This window comes from Ctenopharyngodon idella, chromosome 3 (genome assembly GCF_019924925.1).
Source record: "Ctenopharyngodon idella isolate HZGC_01 chromosome 3, HZGC01, whole genome shotgun sequence".
NCBI classification, from domain to species: domain Eukaryota; kingdom Metazoa; phylum Chordata; class Actinopteri; order Cypriniformes; family Xenocyprididae; genus Ctenopharyngodon; species Ctenopharyngodon idella.
The window spans coordinates 22,359,365-22,385,371 of record NC_067222.1 but is presented as its reverse complement, the minus strand read 5'-3'; the positions used below and the strand labels follow the sequence as shown (position 1 = coordinate 22,385,371).

The 26,007-nt window shown below is 35.5% G+C and overlaps 2 protein-coding genes across 2 annotated transcripts in view; one reads left to right on the top strand and one right to left on the bottom strand.

Moving 5' to 3' along the window:
- Positions 1–7,096, top strand: part of ppp1r9ba (protein phosphatase 1, regulatory subunit 9Ba) — a 48,465-nt gene extending 41,369 nt beyond the window's left edge. Inside the window, exons 8-11 of the mRNA XM_051886227.1 lie at positions 863–916; positions 1,033–1,262; positions 1,445–1,541; positions 2,343–7,096. Coding sequence (XP_051742187.1) covers positions 863–916; positions 1,033–1,262; positions 1,445–1,541; positions 2,343–2,396 — 435 coding nt within the window. The 3' untranslated portion in view covers positions 2,397–7,096. The remainder of the gene's footprint in view (positions 1–862; positions 917–1,032; positions 1,263–1,444; positions 1,542–2,342) is intronic.
- A 1,194-nt stretch (positions 7,097–8,290) lies between these two features.
- Positions 8,291–26,007, bottom strand: part of rapgefl1 (Rap guanine nucleotide exchange factor (GEF)-like 1) — a 49,354-nt gene continuing 31,637 nt past the window's right edge. Inside the window, exons 12-15 of the mRNA XM_051886228.1 lie at positions 25,145–25,232; positions 20,678–20,742; positions 17,783–17,837; positions 8,291–10,455 (exon numbers count right to left, since the gene is read on the bottom strand). Coding sequence (XP_051742188.1) covers positions 10,331–10,455; positions 17,783–17,837; positions 20,678–20,742; positions 25,145–25,232 — 333 coding nt within the window. The 3' untranslated portion in view covers positions 8,291–10,330. The remainder of the gene's footprint in view (positions 10,456–17,782; positions 17,838–20,677; positions 20,743–25,144; positions 25,233–26,007) is intronic.

Here is a 26,007-nt window from a genome sequence, read left to right as displayed (position 1 = left end):
TATCTATCCTCTGTCTGTCTGTCAATCATCTGTCTGTCTATCTATCGTCTGTCTGTCTGTCTGTCTTTCAATTATCTGTCTGTTTGTCTGTCTGTCTGTCTGTCTATCATCTATCTCTATCTGTCTATCTATTGTTTGTCTGTCTGTCTATCGTCTGTCTGTCTATCGTCTGTCTGTCTGTCTATCTGTCAATCATCTGTCTCTGTCTATCTGTCTGTCTATCATCTGTCTATCATCTATCTATCGTCTGTCTGTCTATCTATCTATCTATCTATCTATCTGTCATCTGTCTGTCTATCATCTGTCTATCATCTATCTATCTATCTAATGTTGGTCTAAATCGGCAATCAATATTTTTGTTACAATCAATAAGCAATAAGATTGACATTATAGATTATTATAAATCTGCTCTTTTGCTTGTTAATAAAAAAATTGCATTCACACTTAAAATTCTACACTGAAACATAAAATTCTAGATTTGAGACTAAGTAAATTCAGATGGCAATAAGTTATGAACAGATGGAAAGATGGATAGCTGTTTAGTACTTTTAAAACTTGATATTTAAAAAAAAAAAAAAAAAAGAATATAAAAATTAAAAATAAAAGGCCTGATATTATCTGTTGCTTCCAATATTGGGGAAAAAATATTTTTTAAAAATATGAATATTGGTTTATATCATTATGGTCACCAGTATTGTACATCCCTAAAATAAGTCTTAAAAGTGCTAAATATATTATTATATAATTTCAATTTCAAATGAATTGTTTTGTAGACATATATCTGATATGAAATCAGTAATCAAGAAAAATGTACATTATGTACATTAACGCTTAAGTACCCTCTCCATCTCTGTGTCTCCAGCTCCAGATTAAACATGCTGTGACCCAGGCTGAGATCCAGCAGCTCAAGAGGAAGGTATGACTTGTTTCCTTGCTTTAGATTTAAAGTTTCAGAATAATAAACATTTGTAAGAGATCTTTAAACAACCTTTGTTTACCCTTGTGACAAGATCTCTGTCTCTCTGTCTCTAGCTGGCTCACGCTGAGCAGGATAAGCTGCGCTGGCGGATGGAGAGGGCTCAGTTGGAGCAGACGGTGAGAGAGAATAAGGAGCGGATGGAGAAGTTGGAGGGCTATTGGATGGAGGCTCAGAGCTTGTGCCAAGCAGTGGACGAACACCTGAAAGAGACGCAGGCGCAGTACCAGGCGCTGGAGCGCAAGTACAGCAAAGCCAAACGCCTCATCAAAGAGTACCAGCAGAAGTGAGTGCGGAGGAATTGTGGATAATAAAGAGTCAGACTCAATATAATGACTTCAGGGATTACACAACAAAATAAGCATGTACCATGGGGTTTGTGATTGAAGGATTTAGACAAAACTCCTTCATGTGACCTATCGAAGGGGTTTAATGTTGTGTTGTGTATATTTGTGTGTCCTTATACAGAGAGATTGAGTATTTGAAGAAGGAGACTGCGCAGCGCAGAGCACAAGAGGAGTCAGAGGCCAGCCACAAGGTGGAGACAGAAAATCTCCAGGAGAAGGTGCGTTTGGAAATCAGTATTTCCAGAAACTTCATGTAAACACATCACTTGATCCGACTGAGCTCAATCCAAATGAAATTTAGAATGGATTGAAAGGGGTGGTGTAGATCTGAAATAATCTGATCAACAGAAAATAATAAGCATGTAAATGACTATAGTGACACATAGTTGAATGCAAATACTAGTTTTTATACTACATTATTGGTTCCTGCTAAAGCAAACATCACTATAAGGCTTTTCACACTTGAAATTGTTAACCCTGGGTCATTCTAAACCCAGAGTAAACGGATCCTGGGTTATCTTGCTTCACGTTTCACACTGCGCATAATTTACCCACATTGTGGGTAAATTATATTCATATTCACATTGTACACTCGTAAACACTGGGTCCTATTTGCATATTTGCGGTGTCAGTGTTATTGATTTGATAAGCGCAGCTAGCATTGCGCATCCTTGTATTGCCGACTGTACTATCGAGTTTATACTGAACGGACACCGTAAAAGCAGTGCTAACCCTGTTCCGGAGCAGGGTTTCATAACCCTGGGTAAAAAGCAGTGCTAACCCCGCTTCTAAAATACAAGTGTGAAACGTTACCCCAGGTTAAAAGCGGTGTTTAGAACGACGATTAAATTAGCTATTTTAAATTGTCATAATATTTCACAATATTGCTGTTTTTACTGTATTTTTGATCAAATAAATGCAGCCTTTGAACAGTATTTAAATAATTTATGAATAAAAGCATCTGCCACATCTATAAAAATGTAAATATTAAGTGTAACTCCAATGTGTTTCTATCTCAGATTACCGATTTGGAGTCAAAGGTTGGCGCTCTGAAGAGCTTGGAGCCTTCGTAAGCCCTCCACTGTGGAAATGACGGAGAGAACAACATAAACGCCTTCAACTCCGCCCACTCTACCCTCCGACCACATTTTTCCTCCATGACCTGAAGAACCTGAAGAACTACAGGAAACATGCTGAGGGGATGTTACCGGGGACAAAGAGGGGACAAAACAAACACTGTACCAGACGCCTGAGGGACGTCTAGCCATCAGGAGGCCCTTTTTATAGTCATTTATTCATATTCTCCTTGTTTCTTTTTAAGCGCCCTTAAAGGTATTATGAGCCTCTCTGCTCTCGGCAGGAATGTAGAACCTCTTCGTTAATAAATGTTCACTCACATGCTTGCAGGAGAAGAACGAAACAGTTGCCGGACAAAGACGGCACAGATGCCCACACGCACCCTCAATAAGTGTAGGATCGGAGCGAGGGGCGGCCTGTATAGCAGTGACTGACAAGAGGACTATTTGTATATATTCTGGCATATATTTAAATATTAAAATCGCTTAAGCAATGTACTGGGGGGAGGAGATGGGGTAAGGGCTTTTTCACATCTAGGCAAATAATACAGTCAAAGTCCATTTTTGCATGGCAAAAGAGATGGTATCAAGTTTTTTCTTTTCTTTTTAGGGCAAAATTGGAAAACAGGGTGTGAAAAGTGTAATCTTGACGTTTAGAGTTAGCATTCAGGAGCTTCTCATGTTTGCTTTCGGTGTAAAAGATATGGTTATGGAAGTGTAGAATGAATAGGGGCTTATGGGTAATGGTTTCTTCACAGTAGAAACATCACCCTGTGCTTAAACTCCAGTGCTTGTGGTTAGTTAGAGCAGTGTTTATGTGCACTGCACAGTGTGCCTCGGTCAACCCTGCAATGTCTCCTGACTCTGTAACGACAGTGTAAGAATTCTGAATCAATCAGAAATATGGCCTTGTTGAACTGCTATACAAAACCTTTCACCAGCCCTCTCTGTTTTAAGCAGACTCTTAGTGTGTTTACTCCAATGTATTGGTCTCCAGGGACCACGATAAGTGCACTTGGACTGCACTACAGAGAGTCCTGGAGAATCCTAAAGTTTTATGTCTCTGTTGGCTTTCATTCTCCTCTGTCCTGCTGGACGTGAATTGATTCAGTATTATCATTCCATATACATTGATGTGGAATATCCCTTTAGTTGTTTTGTGGTGTTATAAGCCACTTTTGTCCTTTTTTTTTTTGTCTTAAATGTGTGTTCTTTTTAATTGTACTCCTGGGAAAACTGGAATTTTGACAGCAATTGTAGGAATTTGAGGCTTTAATGGTCTAAGTTAAGTGTGTTAGAGATATTGAGCCTCATTCATAAGACACGAGTGTAATTTATGTGTAAAATCTTTGTAAACCCATTCTTATGTAAATTCTTGCATCCAATTCAGTGCTTCAATTCTTGTAAGTGCTAGTTCACACAGAACGCGTTTTGCATTCTACAGTGCTGCTTTTTCATTATTTGTCTGTGTAAGAAAATAACGTTTTGGACCGTCTCACTTTTCCACCACTGCTACGCACATGAGTGACGATTTTTAAAGGGTTAGTTCACCCAAAAATGAAATTTCTGTCATTAATTACTCACCCTCATGTCATCCCAAACCCATAAGACCTTTGTTTGTCTTCGGAACACAAAATAAGATATTTTTGATGAAATTCGAGGGTATCTGATCCACACATAGGCAGCAACGACATTGCACCTTTTGAGGTCCAGAAAGGTACTAAAGACATCGTTAAAACCGGCGACGAGAACAAAACAAAAATAATGACTTTATTCAACAAATTCGTCTGTCCCCTGACATACTGCTACGCTATTTTCATTGCAGAGCTTCAGTGTTTATGTCTGAACGGGGGCTCAGTATTGGCCTGTAGTACCTTGTGTACCTATGTGTGGATAAGATACCCTCGGATTTCATCAAAAATATCTTAATTTGTGTTCCAAAGACAAACGAAGGTCTTGTGGGTTTGGGGACGACAGAATTTCATTTTTGGGTGAGCTAACCCTTTTAAGAAGATGTCAAGCGTCTCGAGACCCTGCGTTCTTTTCTTTATTGGGCTGCGTCCGAAAGGTTGTCTCGCTGCCCTATCAGGCATTGACTTTGCGGGCAGCGTTTGCACATGAAGGTACCTCACAATATATACTGCCCGGCCAAAAAAAAAGTCGCTGTTTGGATTTTAATAGGCAAATACTTAAGAGTCTATGGATGGATCATTATTACAGTGATTATTATGTTTCTAGCATGTTATATGTTTGACAACGGTTCTTTTAACCCTAAAAGATGGAGTGTGTAATTTTTCATTTCTTAAACAACCATGTATTAAGATGTATCATGGCCATATTCCAGGATGACAATGTCAAGATTCATCAGGCTCAAATTGTGAAAGAATTGTTGGGAGGGAGCATGAAGAATCATTTTCACACATGAATTGGCACTGACCTTAACCTCAGTGTAAGTTTTTGGGACAATGCAAGAGGCGAGCACTCTGTAAAGTCTACTCCAGCACATCCCAAAGACTTACAATGAAATTAAGGTTTGGACTCAGAGGTGCCAATTCATGTGTGAAAATGATTCTGAACCATTCTTTCACACTTTTAACCCTGGTGAATCTTGACATTGTTATCCTGGAATATGGCCATAATGTGTCTTCTTACATGTTTGTTTAAGAAATGAAAAGCTACACACTCCATCTTTTAGGGTTAAAAGAACCATTGTCAAACATATAACATGCTAGAAACATAATAATCGCTGTAATAATGATCCATTCATAGACTCTTAAGTATTTGCCTATTAAAATCCAAACAGCAACTTTTTCTTTTTTTTTGGCCGGGCAGTGTAGGACAGACTACAACAAAATAGAGCTTTGGTGATAACAGAAAATTACAATACTAATTTTCTTGAATGGAACACACAGGATTTTGATATATCATAGGCAGTGAAGGATACATCTATGCTGCCTTCAAAAATCGATCAGCTGAAGGGATCAGTCAGGATGTGACGATCAGTGGATTAGGACGTGCCTTGTTGACTTCTTACCTCCGTGTATTTTTCGGCTTTCGGACGCAGCGCCTTACCGAAGAACGTCTTCTGTGTGAACACAGCCCTTAAAAATCAATCAATTACCGGAGTGCTGTGAAGCGCAGATTATAGTTTGGTCGGATAGCTGTGGCCTGTTCTCTTCACTGTTGGGCCTCTCACATCAACCATATAAAATGAAAGAGAATCGAGTTTGTTTTTCAAATGTCGGAAAACTCAGCGCAGTATTGAAACCCCTCAGGAGTAGCTATTGGATTCTTCCATTCCCCCCGCCCCCCGAAAGTATTTACGTGTTTAGCTTTTTATGTGATTGTTTATTTTCATATAGTTTTAATACATTTTTTAAATATTACAAGTCATTTTACATTGGTTAAAAATGATGAGCATCAGGATAACACTGAGAATACAAAGGACAAAGTTTTGCAAAACGATGCAACGAACATAGCCTATTCTAGAAATCTTAAAGTCATTGATATTCCGCAGCTAAGTCTAAAATATTTTGTACGTCAATCATCCTAAAACGAAATAAGATGAGTTTATGTCTGACTTTCGTTGTCAATAGTCACCTAAAACAATTTTTAAAGCAAGCGAGGACAAGCACTGACTGGAAACGATATTTCTCGCTTGATTAATTATGGGACTTTTATCTGAGTTTCACTGCTCTTAATTCGTTGACTGTTTAACCCTGACTAGAAACTTCAGTGTTATCTCGCAACCAAGTGCAGAACATATTTGAGGAATTGAATTGAAAGGATTACACAATGATTGATAAATGTATATAGATCTCAAAAATAGACCCATTTTGAGGGCTTTTTTCTTTTATTTGCACAATGTCAAGGAAACCGTGATTTCCCATCCGTAAGGAAGCCCGCTGGGTTGACAAGGACCTAGGATATTCTAACAAAACGGTCATATTTGCTGTGTACAGTTCTGTTTACTGTGAGCCTCTTTTGCTGGGATTTATTATTGTAATGTGCTGGCTAGTACACGATGAGCTTATGTGTATGGATGTCCAGACGGTGGCACAATTCAGTTGAGACATGGAAACATTTATTTTCCCCTTGCTTTACACTGTAGAAATGAGCAAACTGAGTTATGAAGGAAATGGTCGACTTTGAATCTTATTAACGCTTTTAAATTTCACACTTTAGCCTAGCTTAGCTTAGCTTAGCTGCTGCCTTTAATGAAAGGAATTTGCTTCCATGTACAGGAAAGAGCTCTGTGTTTCTCTCCTCAATTGCTGGTGTAATAGTTGGTTCCTCTTTATTTTCGGTGTCTACAGTGTATTTAAATCGAAATCTAATGAGTACAGAATAACATGTTTAAAGATGTGGTGTCGTTAAACATGCATCAACTTGGAACTATATTGGAGGGGGGAAAAATGCAACAACATGTAATTTGATTGTAATTTTCATAATTATGACATTAGCACATTTGTCTGACACCTAACATAAAGCAGGAACGCCATTGATTTTTATAGTTGTTTTACGAACTCGACTCCATTTTCTCTGTACTGTTTTATTTCCTTTTTACCCCTGCCATGTAAATTGCTACCACATGAACAAGAGGAAGATGTTCTCCATTTGAAATAAGCGTCATCATGTTCAATAATTGCATAAGTACTGTCATAATAAAATGCAGAAATGTGCTGAGCAACAGCAAATTTTGTCTGTTTTGAAAGTCAGTGTGCGAAGAGGCTTGACATTGTTGAGTAGGTGATTTTCTCTATGACGTTTTGTGGAGTTGAAATGTGTTATTTATTTGACATGTTAGTATCACCAAGCAATATGTCTGGTTCCTACAAACATACAGAAGACCACAGGGGCCGTGCATTATTATTTTTCTGTCCATGATAAAAAATAAGACAGGAAAAGAATAATGTGGCTATGTTTGGAATGTCATTATTTCTGCTAGGCCTATTCCATTTGGGGCCGTAACAACTAACAGGGAACGTTCTAAGAACTTTGGCTAACGTTCTGGTTCTCTCAGAGTTATGAACAAACGTTCTTCCAGAAACGTTAGTAGCTTAGGCCTAGAATGTTTGTTCAAAGTTATTTGGTGTTTAATAACGTCACAAAAACGATGTTCACACATCGGTCATTGAACGTTTCTCTGTGCTCAACATTTTAGCTGGACGTTCGTCTAATGCTTTTTAATGTTACTAACAGATGGTTTCGAGAACATCCAAAAGGAACATTTTCATCATGTTAGCAAAATGATAAAACTGAACATTCTTTCAAAATTTGGATTCGACTTATCCAATTTGCAACCGTTAAAGGGATGGTTCACCCAAAAACGAAAACTCTGGCATCATTTACTCACTCTTAAGTTGTTCCAAACCTGTATGAGTTTCTTTCTTCAGCTGAACGCAAAAGAAGGTATTTTGAAAAATGTCGGTAACCAAACAGTTAATGGTCCCCAATGACTTCCATAGTATTTTTTTTTTTTTCTTCCATACTATGGAAGTCAAAGGGGTCCATCAACTATTTGGTTACCAATAATCTTCAAAATATCTTCTTTTGTGTTCAGCAGAATAAAGAAACTCCTACAAGTTTGGAACAACTTGAGAGTGAGTTTTAATTTTTGGGTGAACTATCCCTTTAAGAGCTCTCAAACTGATTAAAGTCTTTATTTAAAAAAATCACTGAATTGGTATTGCCTGACTCAAAATGGGCCAAGAACCGAGAGTACTACTATGATCCTCTAAGTTTGAGAGTGCTGATTGATAATTCATAATTTGTGATTTTAAAATCCCTGTATACTTAGTAACATTTTGTCAGCCAGAAAGCTTTGTGGTTTTAAGCAATATAAAACTCAACACCATTATTGCACCACATAAACACTGAGGCAGAGCGTCTCGAGTGCTCATCACAAGAGGCTTTATTTTAGATGCATCTTTGACTCATGTCAATAAAAGGGGGCGGGGCAGTGTCGCCTGCCCCGCCCTCCGTGTCTTTCATTGGACATGTCTGAGTTTCAGAGAAACGCACTGTAAACACGGACTTCTGTACAAAACCAAAAACAACAATAGAATACCCGCTTTAAAAAGATCAAATAAAAACAAAATGAGAAACTTTTACCAAATAAAAACAGCAAAATCCAACTAAACCAACTACATGCTGTACAATTCATCCATTGCAGACAGACAATGCAAAAAAACTATGCAACCAAAACAGAGGATATGTACAAGTCATCTGTAATGGATAAGAAATGATATCAAACCGAAACAACAAAACCAGCAAATATGCTATACAATTCTTTCATCGCAAACCACAGACTCTGTCTGGGTTGTCTCCTTTTAAACTGTACACATACTTTATTTTCTTAGATTTACAAAACAAATATTCTTCTTGAGAGTCCATCTCATAGCTCTTACATAAAATAGAATCATATTCATATTTATTTTGCTATTTACATGACATATGTACAGTGCAGCCTTACAGGCTGTCCCTTATATGACCTCAGGAGGAGATCCTGAGAGAGTCCAATCCAAGACAAGTCATCCCGTACAGAGGCCTGCTCAGAGCCAATTTTGACTTACTAGATTGGGGTCGTTCAGGAGTAAACTTGGGTGCAAATAAACACTTTTCCAGTCATGAGAATTAACTTTACCATTGGCCCTTTCAACATAACACAAGGGCATACTGAAAACAAGTGCTTGACCAAGTAAAGCTCGACTAGAAACGAAGCTGGGCCATCAGGAACTATATTAACGGCATATTAACTATATTAACATAAAGCGTTATAAGTGGTTCTGTCCAAACATAAGATACTGCATTTGGTCTTTTTTTCATTTTGGTCTGGTACTAATTTTTAATATATTAACAGCAGTGAAAGTTAAATTTGGCTTAAAAACAGCAAAAATAAATAAATTATCAGTATTTTTGCTTGTTTTTCAGAACTAATATCTAAACATTGAAACAAGATACATTTACATTTTAATTCAAATTTGATTTGAGAAACAAAATTGCATATTAAAATTTGTTTTCAGAGTATGCACAATAGTTTTTATACTCATTTTTTTAGAAGTATAAATCTAAAAAAAAATGTAGTGTTTATTATATATAATATTTAAAATCTATATTAAATATATTGGAATTATTAAATGTTTAAATATTAAATTATTTTATTATTATTATGCAATTTTGTTTCAAGAAAATAATTTTTCTTGAAAAAACAAGACAGAAATATTAATATAATCCATTTTTTGCAGTAAACAAGTTCCTGTACATTCACTTCAATGTCCAGTTAAAGTGAATTTCTTCTAGATTATGACTTCATTTACATTATTCGGGTTATTTATGAAAACATCCTGCACGTTGGAGCTGGTCTTGGATTCGGGACTCATTTGATGGCTGGGGATCCATATTGTTCAGAACACTAAGATCTAACGACTGCAGCCAAGTTACACACAGGGTTGCAGTAAGTGCCAATGTTGGCAGGGGAAGAGGGAAGACCAGAGGTCAGAGTTCAAGAGGTCAGATTGTCTCATGTATTTTAGGATAATGAATGGCCAAAATGCAGTCTGTTTCTCTGAAGGCCCAGATGAAAAGTTGTACGCATTAAGCTTATTCCGGTTTGGTTCAGTTCAACTGATGGCAGTGCAATCAGGACAGGTTTCCCTTCAGTCGTGAACAGCGAAAAAAATAAAGGTAGAAATGAATCCAGATCCCTATGCGTGGTCATAATTAACATCGACACAGAATCACTCAAAGCACAATTCACACCATTTTCATGAACAAATGTCCTCGTTCAATGATTCGGAGGCGGAGCCTGAGATGATTGACAGCCCAGCTGGGTTAATCTGCGACAATGGAGAATGAAGGGTTTGGTGTCTGGGTTTATTGGGGGGAACAAGAGGTTTTGTAGATATGGCTTGTGGGTACACTTGGTCCCTTCACATGTCTTTTGGCTCCAGCTTGCTGGACATCTCAAAAAGCAGGTTCTGATTGTCGATGACCTGCAGCTGCCGAACATACGCTTTCGTCTGGAGGTGAGAAGGGGACGGCTCGGCCTCCATCGCTGTGAGAAAAAAAACAAAGAAAAAAATCAATTGAAGAAAAAAATCCAAAGAAACAGAAGTTGTAAAATCTAAAATTCTAATTTGTAAAACCTTATGATTATTTACAACCCAAATTCCGCAAAAGCTGGGACGTTTTTTAAATTTGAATAAAATGAAAACTAAAAGACTTTCAAATCACGTGAGCCAATATTTTATTCACAACAGAACATAGATAACATAACAAATGTTTAAATGGAGAAATTTTACACTTTTATCCACTAAATGAGCTCATTTCAAATTTGATGCCTGCTACGGTTCTCAAAATAGTTGGGACAGGGGCATGTTTACCATGGTGTAGCATCTCCTCTTCTTTCAAAACAGTGTGAAAATGTCTGGGCATCGAGGTTATGGGTTTCTGGAGTTTTGGTGTTGGAATTTGGTCTATGTTCTATTGTGAATAAAATATTGGCTCATGTGATTTGAAAGTATTTTAGTTTTCATTTTATTCAAATTTAAAAAACGTCCCAACTTTTCCGGAATTCGGGTTGTAAATATAAGTAAGCAATATTTATAACAGTATACACTGGAGGTCAAAAGTTTGGAATAATTACGATTTTTTTTTTATGTTTTTGAAGTCTCTTATGCTCACCAAGGCTGAATTTATTTGATCAAAAATACAGTAAAAACAGTAATATTGTGAAATATTTTTACAGTTTCAGAAACTGTTTTCAATTTGAATATATTTTAAAATGTATTTTTTTCTGTGATGGAAAAGCTGACTTTTCAGCATCATTCAATCACACAATCAAGATTTATACTTTATTTAGACATTTAAAAAAAAAAAACAAGGTTGCAAAAAATGAAAGCTAGTAAACAGCATCAACCTGCTCTTTTGCAAAACATCTTTTGTGTTCCACTGAAGAAATGATCTGTATTGATTATGGGGTGATACTGTGGCTGGCCACATGGTGGCGTGGTAGAGCTGAGATACCGGCATGCACGTGCTCACAAACGCTCATGTCCAGTTGACCTCACTTTACACTCACAGCATCCGTTGCTAAGCCACACTTTTTAAAAAGAAAGTGAGCGGAAAAAAAGACCGCAAGAACAGAGACCGAGAGAAAAAGAAAGGAAAGCAGCTCTTTCAGTAGCTATGAATAGCTGCACGTCGCCCTCTCTGATCTCAAGAAGAAAACGGTCAATCCGCCTTTACATCGAAGTCTATGGAAGGCATTTTCTACAAAATTAAATGATACATAAATCATACATTTCAAAATATTACTATTTTACTGTATTTTTTTTTTTATCAAATAAATAAATGCAGCCTTGGTCAGTATGAGACTCTTTCAAAAACATTCAAAAAAACCTACCCCAAACTTTTGAACAGTAGTGTTCATTAAACTTATGCTAAGGATGTTCAAATATATTTAAGTAGACAAAAATATTGATCAATTTAGCAATATCTTGGAAAACCTTTTCATAGCTCAGGAAATTTAATCATGTTTAATTTACGCAACTCAGACGTTTACTAAAGGAACTTGATATAAACACAAAAAAAAAAAAGTAGATATCAGACCCCAGATAATTTGGTCTTGGACAATTTTATACAGAGTTTCAAATTGAAATACGAGTATTTGCATGAGTATCTCATTAACGTCTTGGAGCAACATTTGAGATTCTGAAATAATTTCCTTGGTGATTTTCCTTCCCTAACAGTAAAAACAGATCACAGAACTGATCTGAGATCATCTGCTTTGAGCTGCAGCATCCTTCCTTTGACACGTTGACAGCAGGAGCGCATTAGAGACAATTACAGAGTCATTAAGTCTCACATCCGAGCAGCTCCCCCAAAGTTCAAACCCGCTCTAAGGGAAATGGAGTTGTGCATGGTCTTACAAATGTCAATGGCTGCAATTTGTCCATAGAAATGGATGCCCTCTGGCCTCGGCACGTCACCAAATGAACATCAGCCACCCTATAGAAATGTCATTGCAAATGGGGTTCGGTTTCGTGGGTGACAGATGGAATGTCACGGAACACCAGCATAAATTAACAGCGTCTGATGAAATACTATCATAAAATTTTTTTATTTATTTTTTTTAATATGCAATGATGAAGATGCTGTTTTTGGTGAATCTAAATGAAATTCTCTGCTGTGCATAGAAAAAAATTTATTGTTTTAAAAAGAGCACCAGACTGAAAAAGTGCCGTACGCTTGGCTGGGCATCAATCCCTCTAATGGAAATGGATGAGGGCAATCCACTCAGGTAGACGGAGGGAGAATGAGCCCTGATAATTACAGCCCTCATTCAGAGGAAGAGACAGGAAAATAAGTGCCCTGACGCACGAGACCTGCTGCTCGACTTCAATAGGCTGACATCAGAGCCTGACAAACTGGACACACTGTACAGCATCTACAGAAGAGCACAAAGCACTGATACAACAATAATACTAAAATAATAGCTGAAAGGGGTTACTTATTTTCTTAGTGATTCATTTCAAAACCTGAGCTGAGTTATAGTGCTGCTAAACTATGGTGCAGCATTAAAAAAAAAACCCTTTATGGTAAGTCGTTTCCCTCGGGGGCCATATTGGCAATAAATTCACTTCCATTTAAAACACTGGAGTCAGCAAGATTTTTAAATGTTTGGAAAAAAGTATTTTATGCTCACCAGGACTGCATTTATTCAATCAAAAATACAGTAAAACAGTAATATTGCAAATTATTATTACAGTTTAAAAATGTTTTCTATGTTGATATATTTTAAAATGTAATTTATTATGGCAAAGCTGAATTTTCAGCATCATTACTCCAGTCTTCAGTGTCACATGATCCTTCAGAAATCATTCTAATATGATGATTTGATGCTCAAGAAACATCTCTTATTATTATAAATGCTGAAAACAGCTGTGCTGCTTAATATTTTTGTGTAAACTGTGAAACATTTTTTTCAAGATTCTTTGATGAACAGAAAGAACAGCATTTGGAATATTATTATTATTATTATTATTGTTATTATTTTTTTTTTTTGTAACAATGTAAAAGTCTTTCCTGTCACTTTTGATCAATTTAATGTATCCTCGCTGAATTAAAGCATTAATTTATTTTGAACTAAATATTTTTCTGACCCCAAACTTTTGAACACTAGTATATAAGTAGTTCCTATATACTTGAATGGGAACCAAAATCTATATCATCATTTTTTTTTTTCCTTTCTTTAGCTCAAATCTATATTTTTAGGCTGGAAAGGCTAATGTGCATTCTAGAGAAAAAATGCCTCTATTAAAAGGCGACTGCCATATTGAGAGTTATGATATTTGATGATATTAGATTATTATGATATTAGATTTTTCACTTTCTCCACATATATCTCTGATATTAACAAGAACTGCATAAAATGTAGCAGTTTTGATATGTTACAAGCTAGTATGCAATTGTCATTAACAAATAAATAAAGTTGCAACATCAAATGAAAGTCAGGCAAGTCGTGTCTTGCTCATATGTTGGAATCTGGCTCACGACATTTTCTCATGGCCAGTTCTTGCCATAACTTCCTGTCACATCTCCAGTTGGTCTATTGAGTTTAATCAAATATAAATAAGTGAAAAAGAACTTAAAGGGATAGTTCGCCCAAAAATTAAAATTCTGTCATCATTTACTCACCCTCAAGTTGTTCCAAACCTGTATAAATGTCTTTGTTCTGCTGAACACAAAGGAAGACATTTTGAAGAATGTTTTAACCAAGCAGATCTCGCCCCCTACTAACTGCCTGAGTATTTGGAACTTGAGGGGCAGTAAATGATGACAGAATTTTCATTTTTGGTTGAACTATCCCTTTAATGGATGATTATAGTACTATTCGCTAATTAAAAATTCAGTCACTATTATTTTTCTGAAAATAAAAATATTTTATAGGAAAGTCTCAATCCAAAAATCTCATCCAAATCTGTTTTTAAATAACAAATCATCTTTAAAGCCATTACCTCAACCACATTTGTTTGTTTTTGTGTTTACCACTTGATGATCATAGCAATAGTGGTTTAAAATGATCTTGGTAATGATACAATTATGCATGACAACCTCAAAACAAACACACTAGTGTGGAGAGGAAGGAAAAGAAATCTTTTGCAGGGCGTGATGGTGCAGACGCTCTTTAAAGACACGCCAGATGATGCATGAGACCAGTCGAAAGCTGTGTGGGTGCGTGCAGAGTCACGACTTCTCGACCTCACAGAATGTCATGCTTACCATAGAAGCTATGTTTTGTTTGTGTGATTGTTAAGATTTGAATCTAGGGAGTCGAGATTCCAATGCAGTAAATCTCCTAAAATAATTGTAAAATAGAAACTGACATTCAACAATTCTAAGCTTCAAGAAAACCCAAGAGTAAAAGAGCTCAAAAACCAGTCTAAGATCAGCACAAAAAGACACCAGGGCTATTTTTTGAACACCCAATGACAGTATCAACACAAATAATGCAGGGTTATTATAGCTAATGAAAACTAAGGGTAGGTTTACATGAAAATGATGTACTAAAAACGAAAAGTTTTTCCTTCGCGTTTTTTTGTTTTGCGTACAGACGACAATGTTGTCAAAACAATCCGTGTTCACACGGATCCACGAAAACAACTAAAAACGCTGCCAGGCCAGTAGTTGGCGATGTGAATTTATAAATAAACACTACTGTTCGCCTATAGACTGAACACATAATACGCATGCACATGATGTCACCATTTTCACAAATTCATGTTTTTGTAGCTCACACTGAGACGATAACGGTATCATTTTTTTTAAAACTTGCACTCTGAAACACATTTTCGAAAGTTTGCGTTTTCAGGCCCCCAAAATGCTGTTGTCGTGTAAATGAACGACCAAAACGCATAAAAAGTTTTATGTTTTTAGTTGATAATGGTGTTGTGTGAACGGCCCCTTAAACCATAAATAACATTTTCATTACTTGAAATAAAATAAAAATGGACTGAAATAAAATAATATATAAACTAATGTATTAACTTATTTTATTTCAGCTAGCTACCAAAGCAACGTTTCTCATTTTCATTTAGTTTAAAGCTGCAGTCCGTAAGTTTTGCCTCTTTGTCGCCATCTTAAACCTGCAATTGCAGTTATTTGCGTAATTATCATCCTTACGTGGGTTGTGCATCGGCACGGCTCCTCAGCGCGGATCAATCTAATGTTTGCTGTCAGTCACCGCATCGGTGTGGATACTGTACTTCAAATCACAGATTGTAGTCTTGGAAGTATGAACAAAATAAGAGATTTCACCAGAAAATGTCATCTGAACAAGTAACAAATCTGCCACTTTTGTTCTGACCAACTGAGAAAAAAAGCATTACAATAAATCGTGCTACCAATGGTGATTAAATCTAATGATCGCTTAGCTCGGATCATGTCAAGCCGTGCAAATTGTATTATTGTTATACTTTGTACTCAAATTGTTAATGTTAACAACATCAGCACTGCGTGACTATGTGTATTTAGTGTTGGTGGATCCAAAATGGTCAATATTCATATTCATGCATTTTATTCATATTTCATGTTAATCATTTATGGCTTATGCTTTATCAGTATTACTTTTGATTTCATATATTCATGTACTCCTACTCCATATATTAATCCTCATTATATTTTCAAGTATTTACTCTTTAATGTACTCCTTTATGGTTATTCTTCTTGTATCTTTAAGAGTATGTATGCTTGTTATATTAAATTGTTCTTCAAAGTGTTCCAATGTGACAGGTTATGATGACACGTTTGTGGTTAGATATTGGACGCCTGCCAAGTACTGCAGAAGCGATGATGTTTTCAGAATTAGTTGCTCATTTGATGTATCTTTGTATGAAAATATGTCTGTTTCCATTTCTGCAGACATGTGATAATGCAAGATCTGCAATTTTCTCTTAAGGGTGTCAAAACAACACCTCGTATTTTCATCTATCTTTGACATTTAACCAGCCACTCTGACCTAGCCGTTACACCAACTATGACATAATAGATAAGTCTGTTTGACCTTTTCTTATTAGACCGAAACATAAGTTTGAGTGGGATGTAAGTTTTCCTATGCTTATGGTATAAAACGGGCTGTGTCTTTGATAGTTTAGCTTTTTCTTTGCTCTTTCTGCTTCTCGCATCTCTTCTGCATCTTTTGCTTCTTCTCTTCTACCTCTCATTTTATTCTGCAAATGTCTTAATTTTGTTCCTTCTTTCTCTATATTCTGATCTTCATCTTTATCTATTAGATATCATACTCTAGATTTTATTATAAACTATTAATTACTTAAATAATTTGTTTGTCTCTATAATTTTTAATTAATAAATTTGTTATTCCTTATTCAAATTTGATCTCTGACATAATCATTGCTGTACTGCCTGGATCTCATTGCCTCAAGTTTTTGCATCAGTGTGTATTAGCGTTACCTGTAGATTTCAATTTCTGTAGCCACTCCGCAGTCTGAAGTCTTTTGCTTTTGACTACGGGTGGAACTCCAGTTGTCACTGATGATTGTTATTTAGACCTTTCTAGATTACAATCCACCATCAAAATGATAAGTTTAATTATTGCAGCTGCTGTAAGAAAAGGCTATAAATGATTCGCCACATGCCATATATCCTACTAGCTGGGACTCCTTCTTTATGTAAACAGACGTAACGTAATGACACAAAGACGAATAGCTGCCTGCTTGAATTTCCCGCGGAAACCCACCAGTACCGATTTTATTATAAAACATTATTACAAGCTTACCGTTGTGAATCAGGCTAAGGTAAGGAGATAGTTTTGAACACTGGCTGGTTATGTACTTGCTCAAAAAATGATTTTAAATTTAACAGACTGCAGCTTTAAAAATAACTAAAACTAAGGGTAAGTTTGCATGACAACGATGTACTAAAAACTATAATAGTGTCTCAATAATCATAAAACAACAAACACTGCAATAATGGATGTTGTTACTCATAATGCACATGCAAACACATGTACAACAGCAAATCGTATTGTTTGTGAGCATAAATGTTTTGAAGTGCCATCCAGCTGTTGCATGTGTTTGTGTATACACACGCTGTGGGCATGTGCTTGTGTGTGTGTTTGAAGTGGTGCCCTGTGGCTCGTGGCCCCCGAGGGCTGTGCTGTCCTAAACAGATGGGCTGTGGCAGGGTGGAGCAGCAGTCTCCAAGAACTAATCCACTCAGACAGGTGTGTGTGTGTGTGTGTAAGTATGTGTGCATGTAGGTATGTTGTTATGTTGGCGGGTGGAGACATGCTCTACTTTTGCACTAATCTTATTTGACAGGCCAATGTCTGTCTGTCTGTGTGTGTGCAGAAATACACATACCTAGCTGAGTGCTCCTATACCGCCTGATGCTTCGCACCATCTCGGCCACTTTGTGCTTGGTAGAGAAAAAGAGACAGAGATTTGATTGACATTCATTCAAAAATGGTATACAATGACAAAATAATGTATTTGTGGCTACTAATTAGCTGTACAGGATATCTTCATATAGTTCATTAGATTCTTTTTAACAATCCTTTTTGTAATTTTGTGGGGGAAAAGAATGCATAATGTTTGGAAAACATTACTGTGCACTTACTGGCCATGTACACACTGTACAGTTTCAGGAGTGACAACCGTATTAAAATACAGGAGTGAGCCCAATAAATTATCGCTGTGTGTGTGTGTGTGTACAGAACACAACTCACTGTTGAAATTGTTTTGGTTGACAGCATGGTAACTATAGCAAAGTTCTAGCATCTCGTGTGATTGGTATCACTATTTTTGACAAAACTAATAATACAGCGAACAAAGACTTGTTATGTTCTGCATTTTTAACTCAACCACTGTTTAGAGAGGTGGCATGTTTTGTTTCTGTTTTAAGGCTGCTTGACAGAGCATGCTCTTGATGACGTGCTCATGACCACTTATTCTAAGCGTTTTTGGGCTTGTTTGGGTTTGGTTAATAAAGCAATCAATTTTATAGGGATATTAAAGTGGACAGATATGGGTCATGATATTTTGGTCTTGGTTTTAATATAAAGCATTTGGATTTATCTTGGTTTATTATGGGCTTGTTCTTGTTCACTGTTTTTCTTTCTAACAAGATTTGGAAACACAAATGAGTCAAAGCTCATACCTCTTCCCCTTGTGATTTTCTCGCACCGCACTCATACAGAAGAGAGACACATCTCTCATGTGCATTTAAATACGTCATTAACGGTTATTTTTGTAAATGCGGTTGTCACTACCTGCATTTTTTGGGAGTTAATTCAGTTGTAGAATGCAGTTGTCACTCCCATAAATTACTGAACTGTGTGTGAACACAACTGGATTAAGCAGTAATAGGTGAACTGACAACTGAATTTAACCACAGTGTGTACGTGGCCACTATATTCTCATCAGTTTGTGAAATTTTGAAATCACTTCAAGTAATTGGTTGACCAGTTATTGGCTTCTTGTTGTCCCAAGTCAAACAGACATAAAATCATGGAAATCATTTGCTTACATTATTATTATTATTTTTTTTTTAATGGAAACTAAATTCTTAATCCTATTCGTAACCCTTGTGCTGTGTTGAAAACCCTATAACACTTGTGAAGTTCCCAGGTAAAAATGACCGGCTTGCAAAAAATTGCTTATAAATCTATTGTTATGCTACCTTATCACCAAATATTGGATTCAATATTTTTGTCAGCTTGATTTCTTTCAATTGGGACAGGTTTTGTATTTATTTTTGGAATTGATCGATCGTAGGCCTCACTGATCTGAGCTTATGCACCTCAGTTTTTGAGTGAAAAAAAGCGTTATTTGTGGATAATTTTATCAATTTTACAAAAAAAAAAAAAAATGCACTATTCATAACACTAGTCTGCTTTAATGTTTAACCAGGAAATTTGTTTTGAAATGGTTTTATTTTGGTTTTATTACAAAATGGCACAAAATCACACTTGTGGTGTTCCCGGTCAAAAATGACCAGCCAACAGAAAAATAACTTATAAATCACTGTTACACTATTTTATCACCAAATATTGGATTCAATCTTTTTGTCAACTTGTTTTCTTTAATTTAGGACAGGTTTTGTATTTATTTTTGAAACTTATTGAACGTAGGCCTCATTGATCTGAGGATAAAGTTCATGTCTGTGAAAAAGAAAGCCTGTAATACTCAAAATAGTTTGTTTGTGTACATGAATGTGCGTGTATGTGTGCGGATGCATCCACACATGCAGAGGTCCGAGGCCTTTATTTTCGCAAGCCCACATGTACATATGTGAACATGAACATGATGTACATGCTCCTGAACACTAACTGTTTTTCTGATTTTTGACTCCCCCATTCATTTTCAATGGCGGTCATTTTTGACCAATTTAACCTCAGATCAATGAGGCCTACAATCAAAAAGGTTTCAAAAATAAATACAAAACCTGTCCTAATTTAAAGAAAACAAGTTGACAAAAAGATTGAACATTGAATATTTGGTGAAAAAAATAGCGTAACAAGAGATTTAAGCAATTTTTTGTAGGCCAGTGATTTTTTACTGTGAAGACCACAAGTGTGACTCAAAACAAATTTTTTGCTTAAACATTAAAGCACACTAGTGTGATGAACAATGCAATTTTTTTTCATATTTTATGTAAAATTGACAAAATTATCCACAAATAACACTTTTTTCCACTCAAAAACTGAGGTACATAAGCTCAGATAAATAAGGCCTACGATCGATCAATTCCAAAAAGAAATATAAAACCTGTCCCAACTGAAAGAAAACAAGTTGACAAAAAGATTGAATCCAGTATTCGGTGATGATGTAGCATAATGAGAGATTTATAAGCAATTTTTTGACCGGGAACATCACAAGTGTTACAATGTGGAGAAAAAACACAAAAAAATTACAAAAAGTATCAAAACAAAGTTGTTAGACTGTTAGTCCAATGCAATAACATTAACTAGCATTTTCGGGTATGGGAAAATCCTCCCTGGGTCAAAATGACCCGAACACAACATGTGGGTTAATGTAATGTAAATAATGTCTCTTTTTTCATTTAAAAAAATTGAGAAGTTTAAAAAGTTAGCGGAAGTGTTAAGGTTAAAGCTAGTCTGTAGAAAATTAAAATAATTATAGCTTTTTTTTAAACATAACAGAATTCTGTGGTATGTCCTTGTTTAGTTAGCTAGGCAAATATGTGTATGCATTAACGTTTGCATATCATTACTTCCATTATATGTGCCAACTCACCATCTTTTCAAAATTAACCAGCTCCCCATGGAAAGTCTTACAGCTCTCATGAAGGAAGGTCAGATCTGCAGAGAAAGAAAAAAGAGAGAGAGAGAGAGAGAGAGAGAGAGAGTGAATGCATAATAAAGGGAACGGTTATGTAATGACATGTCATCATGCCATCACTCGTTCAGCCAGGCGTCTTCTTTCTGGCTGAGCTGAACTGAAGCTTGACGTTCACACGCAAGAAAAGAGAAAGAGAAAAAGAGAAAGCCAGCGAGAAGGAGAAGTGAACAGTCATCATGTCATGATGGGTGATCTGTCAGTACCCGGGCCAGGTCTGGTGAAAAAAGAGAGAGAGACAGGTAACATGAGAGGGAAGGAGAATGTTAGAGACTACATGCTGTCAGGATGAGTGTACTGAATACAGATGATTGAGTAAAGAGAGGGAGAGAGAGAGGCCGTGCGCCAACATATTGGCCAATAAAAGTCATTATCTGCAGGCGTACAGTTTCACGCGACTGTTTGAGCCCTGCAGTTCAGCGTCAGCTCACTCTCTTTCTGCACGTTTCACAAGTAGTCAACTGTGCAGACCTACTATATGGTGATTTTGTTGATAACTGAGGCTAATTTGAATTTAAGGAAGTGCATAGAACAATGTTGTTTTAAATTGTAGTACTATTTTACAATATTACTGTATGTTTCATCAAATAAATGCAGCTTTGATGAGCATAAGAGACTTCTTTTAAAAAAAAATTAAAAAATCTTACCAAACGGTAGAATATATGTTACTCCCAAACAAAGTTCTCTTTTAATCTGAGTGATATGCAAATCGATTCAAATGAATCATTGAAACGAATCAGTTCAAAAGAGTTATTTGAATGAAACATCACTAATGTAATGCAGGACAATCAAAGTTTTTTAGATTGGTGTTTTGCTTTCGATTATTGGTTATTGTTGCTAAGACTGAGTTAGCATGCTTTATACTTTCTGAAATGAATAGTATATTGTATTGAGTAGTATATTGTAACAGTATATTGAATAGTAACACGTTTTCAGTAAGTTTTTTTCCTAATAGATTTGTAATACAAGGATTACTGACAATATTTGCCAAATTTACAGTATACAGCCAGTTTATTGCTCAGGGACTATTGCCCACAATGCAATGTGTCTGAGTCCAAACATTTAGAAATGTCTCGTAAAATCATTTTTAAGGTTTGTAATGCTGATCTGTCACTACTCATATGGTAATAATAAGACATGACATCTCTCAAATATCATTCATCCATATTTTTGTAATTTTGTCAAATATGTTTTTCTTCATTACACCTTACATCTTAATTTGATGTTCCTTTTATTTTATAACAAGTTAAAATTTATTCGTTTTGTTCTGAACTAAAACACTAAAAAAATGTTGTTTCAACCTAAAGTGTTCGTACTATAAGTTTAGTCAACTTAAAATGTGAAGTTGTGTTAAGTGACAACTTGTATATTTGAATTATATTAAGTTAAATCAGGGAAAACTATTCTGACACTAATTTTTAAGTTGTGATAACTGATTGCAACAATATTTTTTTTTACAGTGTAGCATGGCTTCATCTGTAGTCTGACGGTGGGGAATCCCTGGTGTTTAATGGATTTGAACACTGTTTTTCATGGATGGTCTGCAGGAGCTTTGAAAGTGTAAATTGTCATGTGTCTGCTGGGATAAAGATGTTAGAATTATGTTATTAGATGGCAGACAGTGTTATTTGTGTCCAGAAATGTTGTCTGATCTGAAATCCTTTCAGTGTGAATACAGCAGGAGTCGTGCACTACTGTATGTATGTTCGTGTGTAGAATGAATGAATTGGGCATGTCCTCCAGTGAATTAGGTTATGCTGATTATGCTGTATGCCTGAGGACAGGAGCCACGTTTTATCTTCATCATAAATTTAGATGGATAATATGTTAAAAAATCTTCTCAAATGATTTGGGTGGAGATTTCAGACTACACAGTAGGGGCTAAAATTGTGACCTTCGAAGGAAAGCTGAAGAGGTCGTTTTGGATGTTTGTTTGTGATGGCGGGGCGAAATGTGACACGTGTTGCATTTTTAATGTTTGGCTTTTTGTTAAAACCGCCTCAGAGAAGCAGGTCAGGAGGTGAAGCGTGATGAACTCCTCTTTCTCTCCTTCTGTCTTTCTCAAGATTTAAGAAGCTTTATTTTAAGGCTTTCAATAAAAATAATATTGTATACAATATCTGTAATAATAATAATAATAATAATAATATGAGCAGTTCCAACAGGATTCCCAGGCAATAATAATATTATTAATAATAATAAGTGATAATAATGGTTTAATTCCCCAGTTGAGATATGAAAAATAATGTGCTAATTAATTTGTATTCGACAGACAAATATAAGTCAATGTATTGTAATGTTTAATATTATTTACATACTATTTATTAATATTTTGAATTATCTTTTATATTTTAATTTTTCATTTTAATTTTTGTTTTAGTAATTTGGTTTTGTGCTTTTGTCTTTTTTATGATTTTTTTTAAATAATTTTTTATATAGCTTTAGTTTTTATTTCAGTTTTTGTCATTTTAGCACCTCAACTTTTCAGTTTGTTGCTACATTTCAAATTTTTGTTCAAGTTTTTTAAGTTTAAGATTCTCATCTAATATTTTTTTTTTATTTCAGGTTTTTAATAGTTTTAGTTTTGGATAACAATAATAACTGTTTTCTACTTGAATATATTTTAAAATGTAATTTATTCCTGTGATGTCAAAGCTGAATTTACTCCAGTCTTCAGTGTAACATGTTATCAATGTTGAAAACATTTGAAAACAGCTGCTTTTTGTGAAAAAATATTAAGGTGCGTATATTTTTTCAGAATTATTTGATGAATCGAAAGTTTAAAAGAACAGCTTTTATTTGAAATAGAAATCTTTTGTAATTGCCTTTACTGTCACTTTTGATCAATTTGACGAATCCCTGTTGAATATTAAAATGCTGCGAGGGAACTCAGTGTTTTGTTCATCCAAAATGAATCAGTTTAATAAAAATCAATCAGACTGGTCCTGTGTTCATTGTTCTTGAGCCTTTTTTTCCTATTTTGTAAAGCCTGTGTTTTGTATTCTGAAGCCTGTGTGTCTCGTGATAGAGTCATGTAATGTGTGTGTCACACTGAAACGCAGAGCAATGCTCAGCAAAGACTTTGATGCTCAACTGATCCTGACAGGCTTGAGTCATGAGCACCTACAGGGAAGGAGACAGAGAGTGAAAAGACATGGAGAGAGACTACAGACATAAGAGAGCACAGATGGGACAGGAATATAACAGCTGTGCGTATGAATGTGTGTAGAAAATGTGGATGAGCATATATTTAAAGGTGCGTGTGTGTGTGTGTGCGCGCGCAAGTACGGTTTTAAAATCTGAAGGAGGAAGAAAGCAAATTTGATAAGCTCATACAGTAGTTTTAGGTCATTATATATACTGCATATAATAATATATTCTATATTTCTATTTGAAATAAGTGCTGTTCTTTTGAACTTTCTATTCATCAAAGATATTAAGCAACACAACTGTTTTCAACATTGATAATAATAAGAAATGTTTCATGAGCAGCAAATCAGCATATTAGAATGATTTCTGAAGGATCATGTGACACTGAAGACTGCAGTAATGATGCTGAATAAATTACATTGAAAATATATTAATAAAGAAAACAATTACTTTAAATTGTAATATTATTTTTAACAATATTACTGTTTTTACTGTATTTTTAATCAAATAAATACAGCCTTGGTGAGCACTTCTTTCAAAAACATAAAAAAAAAGAATGTAAGAATGTAAGAGAAAGATTGTAATAAAAAAGGTGTTTTAGCCATTACTGTTTGAGAAAATGTGCCTTGAGCCTCCATTATGAGACCTTTGTGTAATTATATGTGTTTTTCAGGCAACAACGTGTGCATATAATGAAACTTTTTAATGAATCGCAGCAAGTGTGGGTCAGGTTTTGCTTTTATTGTGGGGACCAAATATCCCCTTAAGCTTTGTAAAATGACAGAACTCCTATATTGTGGGTCCACAAGGAAACCCATAAAGGAGCTAAATAATGTCTTAATGACAATCTAAAAATGCAAAAATGTTTCTTTAATGGTTAAGTTTAGGCTTAGAGAATAGAAAATATCATTAGCTCAATGAAAAAAACAACAACAATATAAGTCCCATCATAAACACACGTGTTTGTATGTATCACTAATGTGTTTGCATGCATGCTGATCTCTGGTGTATGTTTGGCTGCAGGGGGTCTGCAGTCCTGCATGTAAAGAGCTGCAGAACAGAGGGGCGATAATTAATGAGGCGGGGCCTTTCAGACCCACTTCAGATCACAGAGTCAGCCGCGGCAGGAGGCGACTTTATAGGAACACATATGGACAACAGCTGAAGGTAGAGATTGAGAGCACACTGGTGCTACTGTACATATGGGACACTCACCCTTTAGCAGCAGTGGAGTGAAGGGTATGAGTGGGGCTCTCAGGCTTGCTAGAAGGTCTCGGTATGACTTGTGGTTCCTCGAAGGGTCCTGTAGCAAACATAAACATCATCATAATTACAAATACTGTTGAATAATGTCACACCAGCCTTTAGAGTGACAAATTGTATTGCTCAGAAGTTGCTCTTACAGAGCTCAAGAGACTTAATGGGGTTCTCAGTTACACTGCATTCAAGTGTTAGCTTGAAATAAAGAAATACGAGTACTTATTTTATTATAAGTACTGAGTAGGAACGAAAATAGACACAAAAGAGACATTTTTGATGTACAGTTAGATATAGTTATAAAAGTTATAGTTATATTAGTTATAAAATGAACATTGATGATTTGGTCATGGAACAATTTGAATACAAGGATACAAATTGATCAAAAGTGACAATAAAGACTTGTATATTGCAACAAAATAATTCAGTAACACTTTACTTTTTCTATAAGCTTTTATGTATTATAAAGATATTCATAGTGTACATTATATTGTAATGTACATTATATCTTTTCGTAAATAATTGTAACCAAAGTTAAAATGCATTATAATATTTGCAGATTCATTGTTACAGCTGAAATTGGTCGTTTTGTCATGTGTTTTAATGCATTTTACTTTCTAAAGGTGTTCAATGAATAGATAAGTATTATATTGTATATAACTGTGGTTACAATTATTCATGAGATCATTTAATGCTTTATAATATGCATTACAAGGCATAATTACTGCATTAAAAATACTTTATAATGCATCATATATATGGACTTTAAGTAAAGTGTTACCAAAATTTCTATTTGAAATAAATGCTGTTCTTTTAAGAGT